We start from the raw sequence: 17,411 nt of genomic DNA on the forward strand, positions 1-17,411 counted from the left end.
GCGGAGTTCGTATGTTCTCCTTGTGTTTGTGTGAGTTTCCTCCCACAGTACAAAGACATGCTGTTCAAGTTCCCCCATAGTGTGTAAATGACACAGAGGGAGTGTGTTTCACTTATGTATGGATGAGTGACCCACTGTTAATAATATATCTAGCAGTGTCAGTCACCTTGGTGAATAATGTGTGGGCTGATAACACTACATAGAGTTCATTGGAAGTCACTTTGGAGAAAAGCATCTGCTAAATAAAAAAAAATGTAAATATCTGTGTGTACAGGGGGCACTGTGGTGCAGTGGGTTTGGCCTGTGCCTGCTCTCTGGTGGGTCTAGGGTTTGAGTCCCACTTGGGGTGCCTTGTGACAGACTGGTGTCCCGTTCCGGGTGTGTCCCCTCCCCTTCTAGCCTTATGCCCTGTGTTGCCGGGTTAGGCTCCGGCTCGCCATGACCCCACTTGGGACAAGTGGTTTCAGACTGTGTGTGTATATCTGTGTGTATGGTCTTATTGTTGCAGACTAAGCCAAATGGCCTTTTTCCTACTTGTCATGTTGGCTCTCCTGACTTGGCTCATGTACCCCCTGAGGTCCATGGATTTCAGATCCAGAAATGCTGGTTGCACTGGTACTTGAAGGTAGAGACACTGACATCCTTTCCTTTTTCCATTCTGCATCACAGATGCATCACAAAATCTGCTGGATGTGGTTTGCAACCTGTGCAGTGAGGTTTGGGCTCAGCACAAGGAACCATCTCCAGCATCTTCACGATGCTTCAGAATCACCAGTTAACAAAGAAGGCCTCACACTCCCACACATTAGCATTGTCTTTTTCCACCAGGTTGCAGATGGCAGGAATGTTTTCTACAGCATACCATGGACAAGATTTCCCCAAAGTAAATATTAACAGTAATTTGACTGCTTAAATATTGTGGCAGCAACCCAAAGTGTATTCTCTCACAGGGTTATGGTAATTTGTGTCTACCGTGTTACTATATTTTATGGTTAGTTTGGGCTTCCAGTTCTTGAGCATTAGAACAAAAGCAGTTATACATCATTGGGGATAACAAGAGAAATCTTCTGGCTGAGTTAATTTAACCTGAATTTGGTCAGACCCTTGTCAGCCCTTCGCTAATCAGAAATGATGATTCTGATATCGGTCATGACGAGAGAATGGTCTGGGACTAGTTATTAGTACTTCTTACTTCTTTGGGGAATTCTTTTTTTCGTTTTCTTTCTTTTTTCTTTTTAGATTTTATTTTGGTTGGTGGAGGGGAAACGGAGCCAAGTTTGGAATCAGCGCTGCCCGAGTGGGCGTTTCAAAGCATCTACTGCAAATCGTGTCGGAAGTCTCCCACGGCTCCTGCCTGCTCCGCCAGCGGTTGTATGTTAACAGCCTTGTATCAGGTGCTCTTCCGGCATAAAAGCCTGTCACCTGGGACCATGAACAAAAACAAGACATTATTTTCCATGCTGCTGTGCTTGTGGATCTACAGCAAGTTTGTGGCCCTCGCTGCCAGATTGACGTCTCTCATCCTTTGTTGCCACTGGATACGAGTGCATCCAGTTCCACACTTAATGGTCATCAAGCAATTTCTATCTTTGATGAATAAAAAAAAAATTAAAAACTAAAAATACCTCTGAATGCCTGGTGTACAGGTTCATAGCACTCAAGCTCTCACAGTAATCGTAGTAGTGGATGCTTTCTTCCCCTATGTGACCTGTGGATGTGAACTGTTGCTAAAGTAAACTAAGTGGTGTATACTATAGGTGTTCATGTCCCTGCCTACATGAGCACATAGTTGCACACACTTCTTCACCTCGAGCACCAAAATATATAATGACTGCAATGGGTACAATAACTTTACCATTATTGGCAGATTATCCCCTCCCCCTCCGGCCTTACGCCCTGTGTTGCCGGGTTAGGCTCCGGTTCCCCGCGACCCTGTACGGGATAAGCGGTTCTGAAAATGTGTGTGTGTATTTTATTTTATTTATTTTAATAAATGAAGAATTTTTCCGAGGAGCATAATGTTATATATAAGCAATTTTAGTGCAGCATCTGGCTATATGGGAAAAATATTATTTAAACAATAACCAAGATGGTTTGAGTGAAATCACTGAATTGTTGAGGGAAATCACTGCAATTTGAAGTGGTGCCTGCAGACACAGCTGCACTTTGTGACATTCAGTACCTTCACATGCGTGAAACGAGTGTGTAGGTTCTGAACCAGTGGATGTTGCCTGTCGTGCCTAAACTTGGATAATAAGAACTGCACTGGAGAATGACCTTTCATAAAGGGCGTCTGCTGACCCCACGCATCCCAGTCTGATAGACAAAGTGGTGAGCAGGATGGGGACTTCAAGCAGCTGCTGGACAGCTGGGCTCCCTCTTGTTTGTGAGGATCGCGATGCGGGTATTATTAAAGAGCACCTAACACTCTACATCTTCAACAGATCCACCATCAATGACGCTTGACTTCTGTCCCCTGTTGGCAGATGTGTGATGTTTTATTAAACAGAAGCTGGGCCCTGCTGTCACACCGGCCACTGGGTAGCAGGTGCACGTTTTTCACCACCCTCCAGCTCTCCGTATGGCCACATATTTACATTGGACTCGTTGGAGCTGAGCTCACTGAAGGCACAGTCTCCACACCTCAGCCCCATGGTGGAAACCTGGGGATGGTACTGCTACCTTGCAGGGCCGTTTGCCCTAGGTTAAGAGTGTATAACAAGTTGGCCCGCAGTACGCAGTAACTGACTAGAACCCCCACAAAGCCTACCAGTACAGTTTTTCCATTTTGTGCAGATTCCTTAATGGATTTTGTTTCCGTTTTAATTTGTTATTCATGAGTTTTAATATTTGCCATTGAAGGCCTAAAAAGCTGAAATAGATGCTGAGAGGTATGAATAAATATGCTCTGAGTGTGTCCAAAATCGCTGCCACATTCCTAGATAAATGACTGAAAAGGTAAATGTTTGTATTGGTGTGTTTGGTCCTGGAATTCCACTCATACTGTGAATTGGTTAGTTATCCCCAAAGATGCAAGTTCTGTAATTATTCACAATGTTTGGACTGAGGTCCAGACTGATGTGAGAAAACCAATAGACTTTCACCTAACTCAATGATTTTTTTTTGTCTTTTTACTATGGCCAGATACCATATATCTCTTGTGAGTTGAGTATTTTGAAATCTCCTCTCTCAGATGGCTTCATTCAAGGAACGAAGGTCAATAAATAAAGAAATTTATCCTTTTCCCTTATCAGTATCTTACCAGCACATTGTATCTGCTGCTACTTTTTGGGATGTAATACAGCTCCTCTTGTGTATTTGTGTCTTAGAATGAGTGTGACTGTCTCTTGCTTTGAGTGATTTGTTAAAGTATATTAAAAATGGTGGCAAAAAGATGATTTGGATACTTCTCATGCTGGAAGTGGGAGCTTCTGTTGTTATGCAGTTGTCAAGTTCGGAAATTGTGTGTGTGTGTGTGTGTGTGTGTGTGTGTGTGTGTGTGTGTGTGTGCGCGCTGGCTCGTGATGGGAAAACAAAACACAGTGTACTCCCTCGGGCAGTATTGTGACACTACCTGTGTACCAAATTCCAATATACCACAGTAATAGCCCAGTACAAAATATCATAGTAATACTGATCATTAGGTGAAATTAATAACTTTCCTCTTTGAACTGACTTTTTATAACGTCCACCTAATTCTACATTTCACTAACTAAACGTGACAGCATGCAAATACTTAGTTGTCATAGTTGCCTGCATTTAATGAACGTGAACGTTCTGTGTCTTCCAACATTCTGAGTTAATTTGCGGATCATATTTTCAGTAGCTGAAAATAAGGGAAACAACGGCAAGATTTTTGTCAAGACAGACGACATGTATGGAGTCTGTGTCATAGAAAGTGAGACAGTTCTGTTTAGAATTTTTATTCTGAGACCCAAGATGTTTAGCACAATCTACACAAATAAACGTAAACGTTGAATAGCCGTAGAGAAGCTGCTGTATATTTCATTAATTATTTCATGTTTTAAAAAAATAATTTTCCGTGATTGTTCCTTATGATCAGTAAAAAATTACCAGTAAAGTCTTTTTGTATTAACACTTGACATGTATGTAATTCAAGCCTTGGAATCTCGTCACCTTGGACAAAGGCACCATCTAAATAAATAAAATATGAAATGACTGCACAAAAATTGAAATACTAGAGCATCATCCGTGAAGCAAGTGATTCCAGTAGGCTTCTGAAACCTGAAACACACGAAAAAAGTACATCCAGTTATCCAGGTGATGTAAGACCATGCGACATAAAATTAAAAATAATTTAGTCCTAATCATGACCTTTGTTTTGAAATGAAGATGAAGACGAGGCACTGGCGAGGTAGAGGTGAACAGCCTGAGCTAGACTCTGCCCACGATGGTGCACTTTGAAACATCTCTTTGTTTGCTGGTGGGCCTCTCTTATGGTTATAAGATTTGCCCTTTGAGTGGCAGGCACAGATATTGACCAGCGAAAGCAGACGGAGAAGCGGGCTGCAGCCAGGAACAGTGAACTCTGGCCAGCCTGACTTAAAAAACGTCTGCCGAGCTAGAGTGCCCGCGGCAACGCTGCGCGCTGCCGATCTCATCCTTTTGCACAGAGGGCATGAGGTAGCCCGCTGGTAAAGCAGTCGGACTTTAGACCCTGTGGTTGTACCCTCGAGCTAAATAGTTATGCTGACCTGCTGCAGTGAAAATACCTGGCAGTATGGATACAGACTATAATCTGTGTAGGCTGCCTTGGATGTGGGCAAAATTTTAATAAATAGTAAGAATGAAATCATATTGGCAATTATGCCTGATTGGGGAGAGCGAGGTGGGGGAGGAGGCTGCATGTGGAGGTTGTGGACATAGGTGGAGCTCAGGTGAGCCCTCATTAACTCCCCTTGGTCAGGTCTCTGCGGCTCCTCTGTCCTGGAGCAGACCCCCTTCATTAGGCACCTGTCAGCCAGCTGTCTTCGGTCCTGACAGGCCAAGCTTCGCACCACAGGAGCAAACAGTGCAGAAAGAGCCGGAGGAAACCTGTTCTCCCCTGAGTCCCCCCTCCCGCTCCGCTAAGCACAAACCTCGCAACCGGACCGAGCCTGCCAACAGGTTAGCGGCGGTCAGCCGAGTGTGAGAGGACAGCAACAACCTTAAAAACTAACACACGTAAATACGGTATATTTGAACACATTTTGTGCATATTGAGCAAGTGAATGAAGCTGAAGTGCATTAATGCACTGTAGTTGGCACTAGGGTACCATCGACTTTGCTTCCATGCGTTTGTCAGCAAGGGAGGCAGAGCAAGAGAGACGGTCAAGCCTCCTTCCTCCTCCAATGAGCACAACACAATCAGCTGCTCTTGTCTTCACTCCATAAGTACTGTAACAGTTCATCGCAGTAAATGGAATTTATTTTAAATTGTCAGCACTTATTTTCTAACATACATTTCATTGTTGAGTATTCGTAGATGTCGACCAGATAAGAAGAAAATCAATCAGTTTCTAAAACGTACTGCTTAGAAACGTTCACATTGATTACCTTATTGAGTGTTTAATAATCATGAAGTGATTCACGCATTGGTATCGAGAACTCTGCATGTTGATGTAATTCACTTTTCTCTTGTTTTCTGAGAAGTATGTCGTTTCTGCAGAAAGGCGACTGCTGAAAGAATGAATGTAAATGAATGAATGAAACATGAATGAAATCTGGTCTGAGCACCATCTGTTTATTGAGGCTTCAAACCCTCTTCAGAAGTGTCTCTGAAACTAAATACGTTAATTAATCATACTGGTTGTTCCTGGAATGAATTGCTCCAGTTGCATAGTGTGTTTATATCATACTGAAATCGTTGGTTATAGGTGTTTTACAATTTTAGTCATATTTGGGAAAATTGGTTTGGCGTTTTTTGTATGGGCTGGGAATGCATTACTATTTTCCCCCTATTTAAATACAGACACTCCTCACTTAACGATCTACCTGTTTAACGACCAGCTCTCCGATCGGTCGGTATTGCACGCTGTACGAGAACTTTGGTCGTGGAAACGGCAGCGTGGCATCTCAGCGTCAAGCATCTCATCTTGCATCACCCTTTCTCAATCTCAGTCTCATTCCCGCAGTCGGTCAGTATTCACTATACTAGGGTTCGCAGTCTCCAAGACTACATATTTCGTCCATGAATTTGAAGGCACGCGAAGGCGAAGAATCGACAGAAACGTTTATGGCAAGCCATGGAAAATATAAATACACTAAAAATGCTATAAATGGTGCAAAGGTGACATTGAAACAATATCTAAAGATGGTTGACACAAACCCGCTACCAGTACAGTATGCCTGAAATATCGGTAAGGGGCGGCTCCTCGCTTATCGACCAATTCGCTTAACGACCTAGTTGTAGGAACGGAACTCGCTCGTTAAGTGAGGAGTGCCTGTAATGGGAAATAAGCTTCTGGGAGCCAAAATGTTTGTATCTGCTATATTTTTAGGAACAGATTAATTGTATAAATCGAGCGATTGCCACACATCAATAGGAATATGATTGGAGGTCTGCATGAATGAAAGTGACCACCGCTCCAGTACTGAGAGATGATGCAGAAAATGGACTTTGAACTCACTGATGATTCACTTCCTCCAGAACGACCCCTCTCATCTGTATAATGGGAGCAGGCCTTCACACCGTGTCGCCGCAGAGTGCTGAAAGATGAGTGCCGGCGAGAAAATGAGCAATTTAGAAGGGTTCCCTGGTCATTCTGCATGCTCAGTTGTCGATGTACTGGTGATTGGTTGAGAGTGCCGTATTATTTTAGGGCAAACCAAGTACCATCAACACCCACTGGCACTTACTTAAGCACGCATTAAAAATTCTCTACAATTTATTTGCTTGTCCACATTTTAGTCATAGCAAGAGAAGGAGCCAACAGCTGAACTCCTACAGTGACGAAGACCAGTAGGCTGTAATGTCGGTAACGCATATTGGAACTGCTGTTGTACTGTTCATAGGTAAAGTGGTTAATGTTAAATTTCACATTAAATTTACGTAACTATACACAGGATTAAAGTTTAAAACCGGATAAAAATGTCTGGTAAGGGAAAGCTGTAATTAATCTACTTAAATGTATATAAGTATAGTCGTGTCTTATGGTGAAAGTTAGGTTTTGTTGAATCTTGCTTGTAAGTTGCTAAAGAACAGTGCAGAAAACATGTTTTTATAGTGTACGTGGTACATCCATCACGCTCACTTTTGATATTCTGTTTATGCAGATGCTTGAATGAAAGCTACTTCCCTTGACTAGTATGGTAATAGCACAAAATAGCAAAGTCGACAGCGCTAAGGAGTGGAGCTCAGGGAAGCAGATGGAAATGGCTGATGAACGAAGTGGAGCAGAGTGAAGAATAAAGTGGAACGGGATTAAAAGCGGACAGCGCAGGGCACAGGATCCTGGGGAAAATAGCCAGTGCCATGATAAGGCACTTGGTTTTTGGCCTCGCATCTCCGCCTAAAAGTCCCGTGGTGATGACAGGTGCTTGTGAATATTCATGAGTGACCAGACCGCTGCTTTGGCTCTGACTCTAATCAGCGTTGATACGTTTACAGTCTTTTTTGTTCAAAGACATTTGTCTCCTGCTCACCATGCTGTCTTCCAGGGTGGATTAGAACTAGTGCGCACGATTGTCCACACAGCCCAGGTGTACTGAAGTGTTCATTCCACATACACCCATTGTCAGAGGGTGTCTGTAGGCTCAGCTGACTGGGGGTAGTAAAGGCCAGATGTTGATATATGTAAGCTGAAGATAAACCGTTTAAGTCCTGTAAAGAGTCGTAGTGTGGTAAATTTGAGTAGGGTACTTAATCTGAATTGCTCTTGTAAAAATATATGTCTATAGATGAGTAAATTTGTTAGTCGCTCTTGAATAAAAGCATCACCTACTCAAGCAACAGCAACAATATAATAGTAATAATAATGCAATAGTTATTTTTTATAATCATAATAATTAAAAATAATAATAACAATACAGTGGTAGTGCATTTTTGAGTTTGTGTAGCTCCAACAGTGATCCATGGACCGGAGGCGAGTCGCACATGGTGTTTAGCCTCACCCCCTCATCCTTCTGGCTCCCCTTCCAGGCCTCCCATGCCGTGTTCCTTTTCTCACTCCTCACCAGGTGTGCTCTTGTACTACACATAAGAACACGCTCCCGAATGAAAGATGGCAAAACAAGTGCCTGGAAGGAGTTAGTTTGTTTTCTCTAAAAGTTGTCCAACTCCTCTCCGGCACGATGCAATGAGGGCCAAAGCTGGCAGCTCTGGTTTATTGTTAGATTTTTGCATCTTGTATGAGGACGTCTGGAAAGCCAGGGGTCCGCCTCTCGTTTCCATGGCAACGGACTGTGAGGTGACTCGTTAATATGACTCACCATTGGGAGAGCTCGAGCGCCGCGACTGATTCAGACACCAGATTCCCAGGCTTTGCCCTCTGACATTTCCAACCACTGAATTTATTTGACATATGGTTTACTTCATGGTAATATCTTAACGTGTTCCGCTTCCGTACTAAACTTCAAACTGAAGACCACACTGAGAGTCCTTAAAGACTTAGAAACCAGTGGTAATCTGTGGCACTTTCTTCACGTTTTTCGTCCTCCTCGCAACGGAAAACGGCTGTTATTTATCAAAAAATATATTGATTTCGGAGATGTTCTACTCTACATGGACGTGTTTATTATTCGAACAGCGCCGCTTCCTCAGGCGTAATGCGCCTCTGAAAGGAGCTCTTGTCCTGCCTCTCGATGAGCCCGTCTCTCTCCGGCTCACTTTGCGCCACGTTCGCTGTCCGTCCAGCTGCCTCCTGGAGCATTCTCCAACCGTTCTTGTTGTGTTTTCCTTTTCACTGTGATATAATTGGTGAGATGAGGAAATAATGCTCTCTCTAACCTCTCTGCATCCAATTTCTTTTTGCCTCTCTGGTATTTATGGCTTGCTTTCATGTGTCAAGCCCAGTGCTCAAAGTCTTTACACATTAAACTTGCTTGACACGTTCTGCTAAACTGTAACAAAGTCCTTTGCCTCTTGTTCGAATAGCCTGAAATCTGAAGTAATACTTTGATATTTGAATGGAAAACCCATTTCGCTGCATGAATGCGCTTTACAATACATGTCATGTACTAATTTACTGGTAGGAGTGTAAAACGGCGTACATTTACATATATTATGTAGTTATGGCAATAGGGGGCCAGCATGGCTCACTAGGTAACATTTTTGCCTCCCAGATGTAGGATTTTCAGTTCAAAGTAACAAATGATGTACGTAATTATGTCTGTTTGCTTAATTGAGGGAGTGAGTGTCCCTGACTGTGACCTTGTCCTCCACCTGCTTAGGTGCCTTATGTGAAGGTGGCCCCTGAGGACATCCTGAAGGTGCAGTTCCCACGCTTCACCACCCTCGACCTAAGGCCCACCAACACTGACATCAGTCTGGCTGTGGCCGGCCTCCTGGGCTTTTTCAATAGCACCACGGCCTGCCTCGTCTGCGCCAAGGCTGACTGTGAGTAAATCGCCACATCGCGTACCGCGCTCTGCCCATGCGCTGCCCATGCGCTGCCCTTTCCACCTCACTCCGCTCCTGCTCGCTCATTACCCTCATTCTCCATCCAGCGGTTGCCCCTCCGCTCTGCTGGACTCGCATCTTTCTTCTCTCCTTTCAGAGGCAGGAGGCAACCACTTGCTCACAGAGGAAGATTTTTTTACAGCTATTATTCTGTAAGAAGTATCCTCAGAAGAAACAAATATTGAAAAATGCATGTGGCTGAGATATTGGGAGTCATGTCAGAATATATTTTTCATAATCTGGACTTTTTTAAACACTAGATCTAAATGTCCTCAGGGTTGGTCCTGCCTGTGATCTGAGTTCTTTCTTCTTCATTCTAATCTGACCTTTGACCCGGCACAGGATGCGGAAGTCGGTCACTGATTTAATTTTAGCCTTTTAATCTTTGCGAAACACTTGCAGATGAATTGGAAGATGCATTAACCAAAAGACTGAAACACAAATACAGCGGCACTGACAGCCCACTTAATGTCTGACCTTTTCATATTGGATTCTTGGGTTACTGGACAGGAAATTAATTTCCATTTTTGTTTCCTCATCCCCATGGGGGAGGCCTTCATTACAAGTACTCCTCCAAGGTCACGCTGACCCTCTTAGCCACCAGCCGTCTTTGTCCCTCCTCCGCTTCGAGCTGTGAAGCCATTTGCTCGGCAGTTGCCCAGAGGTGCGCAAAGCCTGCATAAAGGGCAACTTGGGCACTTGTTAGTGAATTCAGCCTGGTGTGAATTTATGTGAAAAATGCGGGTGTCACACAATCAAGACTTTATGGTAATATTTAAGCTTGGATTAAGCCTTCGATCTTATCACTTCAGGTAAGAATAAATAATTAGTTTCCATACTGTGGACTTGACATTTTAAAAAGTTGGTGCTGAAACTGAACTTGTATTGGTAAGGGATGAGGGTGGGGGCAGCCCTGATGCGTGTGAAGAGGAGAGCAGATGATGGTTTATGATTATACCCTCCGCATGGACCTGGGGGCTGTCAGGAAATAATCGGAGCTTTTGCGATTGCCGCACAGTCCCGTCTGTCATCCCTCGAGCCCTGCCTCCAGCATGGCGCTGTGAGACCGGACCATCTAGGCTCATTAATCAATGTGGCACGCGCCAGCCTAATAGAGCACGGCCGCATTAGGAATATTTCCCTGCCCCGTGCTGCCGAGGCGCGGGCTGGGGGGTTGGAAGAGCATTAATCTCCCCGGTGTATTGATTGGTGTGCAGCTTCACGCAATCCGTACACTCCTGACACAATGGCACGAGTCCGGCTTCACGATGAGAAATACCGTAATGCTCGCCGGGTGGTGAGCGTCGGGGTGGCAGCGGGAGGGGTGAGGCGACGGGTCCCGGGTGAAGCCTGCTGGCTGTCAGGCAGAAGACACACAGGTGGAACAAGGTGCCTGTCTGGACGCTTATTTCCACCCCTGCCTGGTGCACGTTGGCGTCCTCCCTCAACAGATCAATTACAGGATGTGTTTATTCAACACTGCGCTGTGCTTGGAAATGTCATTGGTAATCTGTAATTAAAGCTGACAAAGAAAGAGGAATCTCTCTGCCAAGCGAAGGGGGATTGAAAGGATTTGAAAATACACAGTATGGAAAAGCCAGCGTTTTTAGGAGCCCCGACTCAGTTTTCAGCTTCCGTTTGCCACGCTCTCGATGATACGGTTCTGGTCTAATTTTCCACCTGGGTCAGGGTCGTTTGTTCACCCGGCAAGTTAATGCACAAAACAATACCACATTTGGTTTCACCCGGCGAAAAAATGGGATTACTTGAAATTAATTGGCAGGCTTTAATTAGTGTTTAAATGGGTTTTTCTATGATTTTGTTGCTGTTGCCAAGTCGTGAGAGAGGTTTCATAATTCTCGGTGTTTCACGCTCGTTACAGTCACGTTGATCTCCTGTGCGCTCGATAAACATGCGCTACGTTCTCTGTAGACGAAAAATGTATAATGTATGCTGTTTGTGATGGTCTGAGACAAATTGACTTTACTCAGGTCATGTGTCTGCATCCACCTCTCCTCCACGTGGGGCACTTTTGGGATGGTTTTTGGAGTTGTTCTTCAGTGATTGTGCGTGTTCTTCAGTTGATTCAGTGATTTAAAAAATTCATTGCTTTAAATGCACTGCACAGGCATCTTATGTCATATATGACTTATATACATGTCTACTGGGCCACTTAATGTACCAAGAGCAAGCCTGCTGCTGGGTCCACCTATTGAAACTTCTTTTGCTATGTAACCAAGAGCTAGAATTCAATAGTTTTGATTTCTGGCAGGTAAACGGGAACAGAACTGCACAGTCCAGGGAAAAAAAAAACTGTGAATCCCAAGTGTAAAGAATCATCAATGTGCAGGACCTATTGTGGTTGTGTCTGCAATTCCTACGAAGTATTTCCATCTTACAAAAGGACACAGATGGACTTCTGCAGCACTTAAGACAGAATGTAATATGTACAAGTGTAATACAAGCGCGATACATATGTTGATGGTTCAAAAGCAAATGTATTCTTTCTATCAACATTTGCAATTGAAACCAGTTGACACCTGAGATATTTCTGGGTGAAGATCAACAGCAAATGCAAAATTTTGCGACAGACTGTTTATTTAATTAAATAGTATGCCATAAATCCTGAGGCCAGTAGCAAACATCACATCATAATTTCTGAGAATTAATTCTTTAATTTGAAAATTATAGCATTTCAACAATGTGGCGATAGAAATGGATCAGGTGACATGGTTCGAGTCTGGCTGCTCTTGTGACAGAAAGCAGAAGATTTTGGCCTCTTTGAGTTTGCCCTTCGGGTTGGGGATGAACCTGGGCATGATCTCTCACCACGGGACCTATGTCGGTGTGGGACTCATGCCAATAAGGGAGTGCGTTGGGTGTTAAGTGTCACGCACTGTAGGAGATGTTGAGAAGTAACTCAATGGCGCTTGACCCTCTCGGCGGCTGTTCTCCCAGCTCTCTCAGCTCTCTCACAATGTTGAAAAGACCCGCGCACACAGGCGATTGCCAGCACACAGGTATCACCCTTAACAAAGCGAGAGGGAAACGATTAATGTCCCCGGCAGGAGACATTGAAGGGAAGAGAATGGGTGAAAATGAACAGGAGGCCAGGCTTCACATGCACAGGACTCATGAGGAGAGAGTCCACATTCCATTGTGGCACGTCCAGCTCATTGAATGAAATAGTGCGTTACCGTTTCCCCTTGTATTAACACGGCACACTGTCTAATGTGGTGCACCGAACGTGAAATTGCGTCCTATCCGATGCAAGGTGAAATTGAGCAGAGGAAGTACCGGGAGTCTGAGACACGGTAAAAGCTACTCAAAGGAAAGAAACGATAGTCTGGCTCCTTGACAATGCTGCTGCTCCATGGGGTAACTCAACCAATGGAATCTATTTTGAACTGAAGGATTTAGGAATGGCCCTTACAATGACTGCTTCCAGGCAAATTGGCTTATAGGATTTTTTTTTTTCCCCTCAAATCATAATACCATTTGGAAAAAACCTTGGGCTTATTATGTACTGCGTCACTTTATGAGCCTCTTGTGGTTTATTGTCCAACATATTTTATATGCATTGTTTCATTTTAATGTGTGAGAGGAGGTTTCTCTGTGTGAGAAGCGTGTGCAGTAGATATACATTTTCTTGTTTTATTAGCGTTGCTGTATTGCTGGGGTATTTTTAAAAGTCTGGAGGAGCAGCTATCAGATTTGATTTCTGTTTTTCTTTCACTGAGGACTAGAGGGAGAGAAACACTGTTTTCTCAAGCCGAGTTGAGAGAGGTTGATGTGATGAATCCCCCCCGCCCATGAACAATACTGCCTGCCTCCAGTATTCAATACCAACATAATTTCATTTGGGTGTAACTTTGTCAGAGTTGCTGTCACATAGTGGAATAACGGTTTATTCCTCAAATTATTTCAGAAGAATTTTTTTTAATCTGATGTAGTTGGTGACTGATGCCTGAACTACTTTCAGGAGCCTGGTTTAATGTGGTGGTACCAGAGGCCCTGAGACCTTCAGAATCCACAAGCAATTTCAGCAGAGTGGCAACACCAGATGTCATCTGACCATTTCAGAGTCACATGCTCACTGGTGCTCCAGTTATTGCAAGGTTCCATGAGCTCTCCCTTATATCTGCCTGCACTCCAGGTCTACTCAACCTCGAACGACTACTACGCCAGTTCCTCATCTCCAAGGAAACCCTGTCAGTGCGTATGTTGGACGAAAGCCAGGACCCCACACCGCTCCTCAAAGAAATCCGCGATGATAAAACTGCCACCATCATTGTGGATGCCAACATTACCATGTCTCACATCATTCTGGAAAGAGTAAGTATTATTATTTTTGTTTATGATCATTTCGCCGATGCTTCTGTCAACAGTGACATACAAAAGTTTTACAGGGTTACAGGACAAATCTCACCATGTTCCAGACACATAGGCCTTTGAGAGACATCATCACGTCCCACACCATCCTAAAAAGCCAAGGCTCTTGTTTTGTTGAGATTATCTTACTTTTTCTGACCTTGTCATATCATATGTGAAAACACACTGAATTGTCTGATCCCCACCATTTGATGCCATCATTATGACGTTTCAGACGTTGTGTTGTCTTGGATCAAATCAGCCATTTGTCTGCAACACCAGCTATACAGTATAATTGTGTCATCTGTACTTAAAGAATGCACACACACACACACATTTTCAGAACCGCTTGTTCCCTACGGGGTCACGGGGAACCGGAGCCTACCCGGCAACACAGGGCGTAAGGCCAGAGGGGGAAGGGGACACACCCAGGACGGGACGCCAGTCCGCCGCAAGGCACCCCAAGTGGGACTTGAACCCCAGACCCACCGGACAGCAGGACTGCGGTCCAACCCACTGCGCCACCGCGCCCCCTACTTAAAGAATGGAATGTGGAAAATACATACTGATTTCATGCTAAATCAATTGCTAAGTCAGCTAGAAACTGAAACACATGCATTGTAACAATAACTACTGCGGGGATGCATAAAGAAAGAGAATTTCAATCACCACAATCACTTATTTTTCAGACATAACAAAACTGTTTCTTTTTTTTTCAGCAGGAAATTGTTCTCTTTAAATTGTATGTCTGAAATTCCATTCTGTCAGGATTGATCATTTTCAGCGCTTTAGCCCTTGGTGAAATTATGTTCAGGGTAAAGCCATGAAAATTATACTTAATAAGCAAAAAGAAAGGAATACTAACACTGTTGTAATCTGAGGCATAGTAACCTATTTCCAGCAGTTAATTTTCCATAGTTTTTCATGAAACTACCACAGTTTGTCTACGTTTCATACTAAATATTTAATATACACTTACAATTTGCAAGCACTCATTCACTCACTTTCAATAACCGCTTGTCCTGGTCAGGTTCGCAGTGGTCTGGGGCCTATCCTGGAATCACTGGGCGCAAAGCAGGGGGGTTCCCAGACACCAATCCATCACAGGGTAGCCACACACATATTACACGATTTAGAGTGCCCGCTACACCTGAACTCTTACGTCCTTGGACTGTGGGAGGAAACCAGAGTACCTGCTGGACACCCACACAGACACAGGGGAACATGTAAACTCCACACCGAGTGAGCTGAATTTGAAACTCTGCCCAAACAATCCAGGCGTTGTGAGGCGACAGTGCTACCCACTGTGCAGCTCTGCATAATTTGCAAGAGACCATATTTTATTTTTTGTTCCTATGGGATTTAAAGCCAAAATTCCTTAATGTTTTACTTTAGCAGCTATATTAGAGCAAAGCATCATAAATTCTCCCCAGTATCCCAAGGCTGCTTGAACTCTTAAGTCTTGTAATTAAGCTGCATTAACTTAAATCCTGTTACTGATTTGTATTTTAATAGATGTAAACTAAATGGAGAAGGAGGCTTGTTACACTCATATTCAAGCTATGCTGGCAGTCTTAAGAGTAATCTGTCAGTTTATTCTGTAACAAATTTGTCTTTCAGAACACATTGAGACTACTTTTGTTTTTGCCCTACCCTCCAGTATAGTTACTGCTAATTAATAAATTACCATGTTATAAGTGTCTTCTGGAAGAACAATAACAGTGTGAATGGAGAGTCGCCGCCGAAAGTAGGGTCACCACTGGACTGGCATTACGTAACTGAACTGAGGAGCCATGAATGGACACATTAATTAGTACACATTTACCTTCATTCAGTTGATGCCTTGATGCCCCAATCCAGCTTGGCTTTCAATGCTGGATATGTTACTGTACAGTTATTTACTTCTTCATACAGCTGGAGCTATTCAAGTGTGCTGCAGCAGGAGTGGGATTTAAGCCAGAGACCTTCCAAATGCACAGCAGCAGCCCTGAGTACTACGGTACGGCGTAGTGGGGTGCCTGGTATTGATGTGTTGCGTTTCTGGAATTTCACACCAGCTGGATGAACTCCCTGTTATTCCAGGAACAACCAGTATGATTAATTCACATATTTAATTTCAGAGACACTTCTGAAGAGGGTTTGAAGCGTTAATAAACAGGCGGTGCTCAGACCAGATTTCATTCAGGTTTCATTCATTCATTTACATTTGCATTTATTCATTTATTAGGCAGATGCTTTTTTTCCAAAGTGACATACAGCTTAGAGGAGTGTGGGGAGATTTAGATGCAGACATGCAATTCTCATAGTACAGCCAGTTGATGCCGCCGTGTAAACCAGCATACAGTAAACTGGTAGCTGCATATAGTATTGATAGGGAGTACAAAATTTTTAAAACATAACAGCAACATTATATGAGTAGCAGAATTCATACTACTGCCATTACTACTACTGCTACTACTCAGTTTAATCGTGCATTGTTCAGGTTTGGCTGTGTGGTCGGAGCAGAGATTTTACAACCATATGCTGTAAGTGACTTTAACCCTCAATATTTGCCCAGTAATGACTAGCCAGCGGAGTCGCAGAATGCATAATTGTTAAGAAATACAAAAGTAATTGCAACAGATAATGTAATGCAAATTTTTGGAGTAGGTGGGAGATCTCTAGAGAAGTGTGCGAAAAAGAAGTAGTTTAATATCTTTCTTGAATGCTGAAGGGTTGAGCAGGAGCTCATTCCATAACACTGGAGCCAAAGTAAAGAACCTTTGTGCTTTTTGATTTTCAGACTTCTTGTGGGTGAGACTACTAAAGGACCAGTGGTAGAGGAGCATGCCAGTCTGGTTGTGGCATATTGACCAATCAGGTCTTGCAGGTGTTGGAGAGTAGATCTGCTAACAGCCTTGTAGGCCACATGCACATTACATTTAGCACTTGATATGGAGACAGCTAGCAGAACCCAATGCAGAGAGATGGGGATGGGATGCATGGGAGCACTTTGGTAGGTCAAACAGAACTCATGCAGCACCATTCTGTATCAGGTGGAGAGGTTTGATGGCAGAGGCAGGAAGACCAGACAAGAGAGTTGCTGTAGTCCAGGTGGGATGTCACCACGGCCTGGACCAGGAGCTGCGTAGAGTTTGTTGCGCATTGAAGGACAGATCCTGCGGGTGTTATCCAGAAGCAGAGAGATGTCATTTCACAGGTCTATGCAAAAATGCAGGCATTTGAATGTGTTCAGCGAAGTGGGATCATGTGATCCTTAAAATGTTGCTTTGTTCTCCTTTTATGCCAAATGAGTGCCTGATGGTGACTGGTGGAGTTGTTGCTGGAGCACCTGATCCCACACATAGGTGTTCCTCTAGACCTGAGCTCCCCCTGCCTGTCATAGATTAATGGCCGCATACGAGAGGGCTCATTATTATTC

General features: G+C 43.8%; 1 protein-coding gene across 5 annotated transcripts in view; it reads left to right on the top strand.

The window, feature by feature from the left end:
* LOC108936283 (glutamate receptor ionotropic, kainate 4-like) overlaps positions 1-17,411 on the top strand; it is a 205,382-nt gene that overhangs the window by 136,596 nt on the left and 51,375 nt on the right. For all 5 annotated transcript variants that reach the window (XM_018755597.2, XM_029251579.1, XM_029251576.1 and 2 more), the window contains 2 exons: positions 9,391-9,556; positions 13,776-13,954. In XM_018755597.2, the coding sequence (XP_018611113.2) occupies positions 9,391-9,556; positions 13,776-13,954 (345 nt within the window). The remainder of the gene's footprint in view (positions 1-9,390; positions 9,557-13,775; positions 13,955-17,411) is intronic.

This window comes from Scleropages formosus, chromosome 4, assembly GCF_900964775.1.
Source record: "Scleropages formosus chromosome 4, fSclFor1.1, whole genome shotgun sequence".
NCBI classification, from domain to species: Eukaryota; Metazoa; Chordata; class Actinopteri; order Osteoglossiformes; family Osteoglossidae; genus Scleropages; species Scleropages formosus.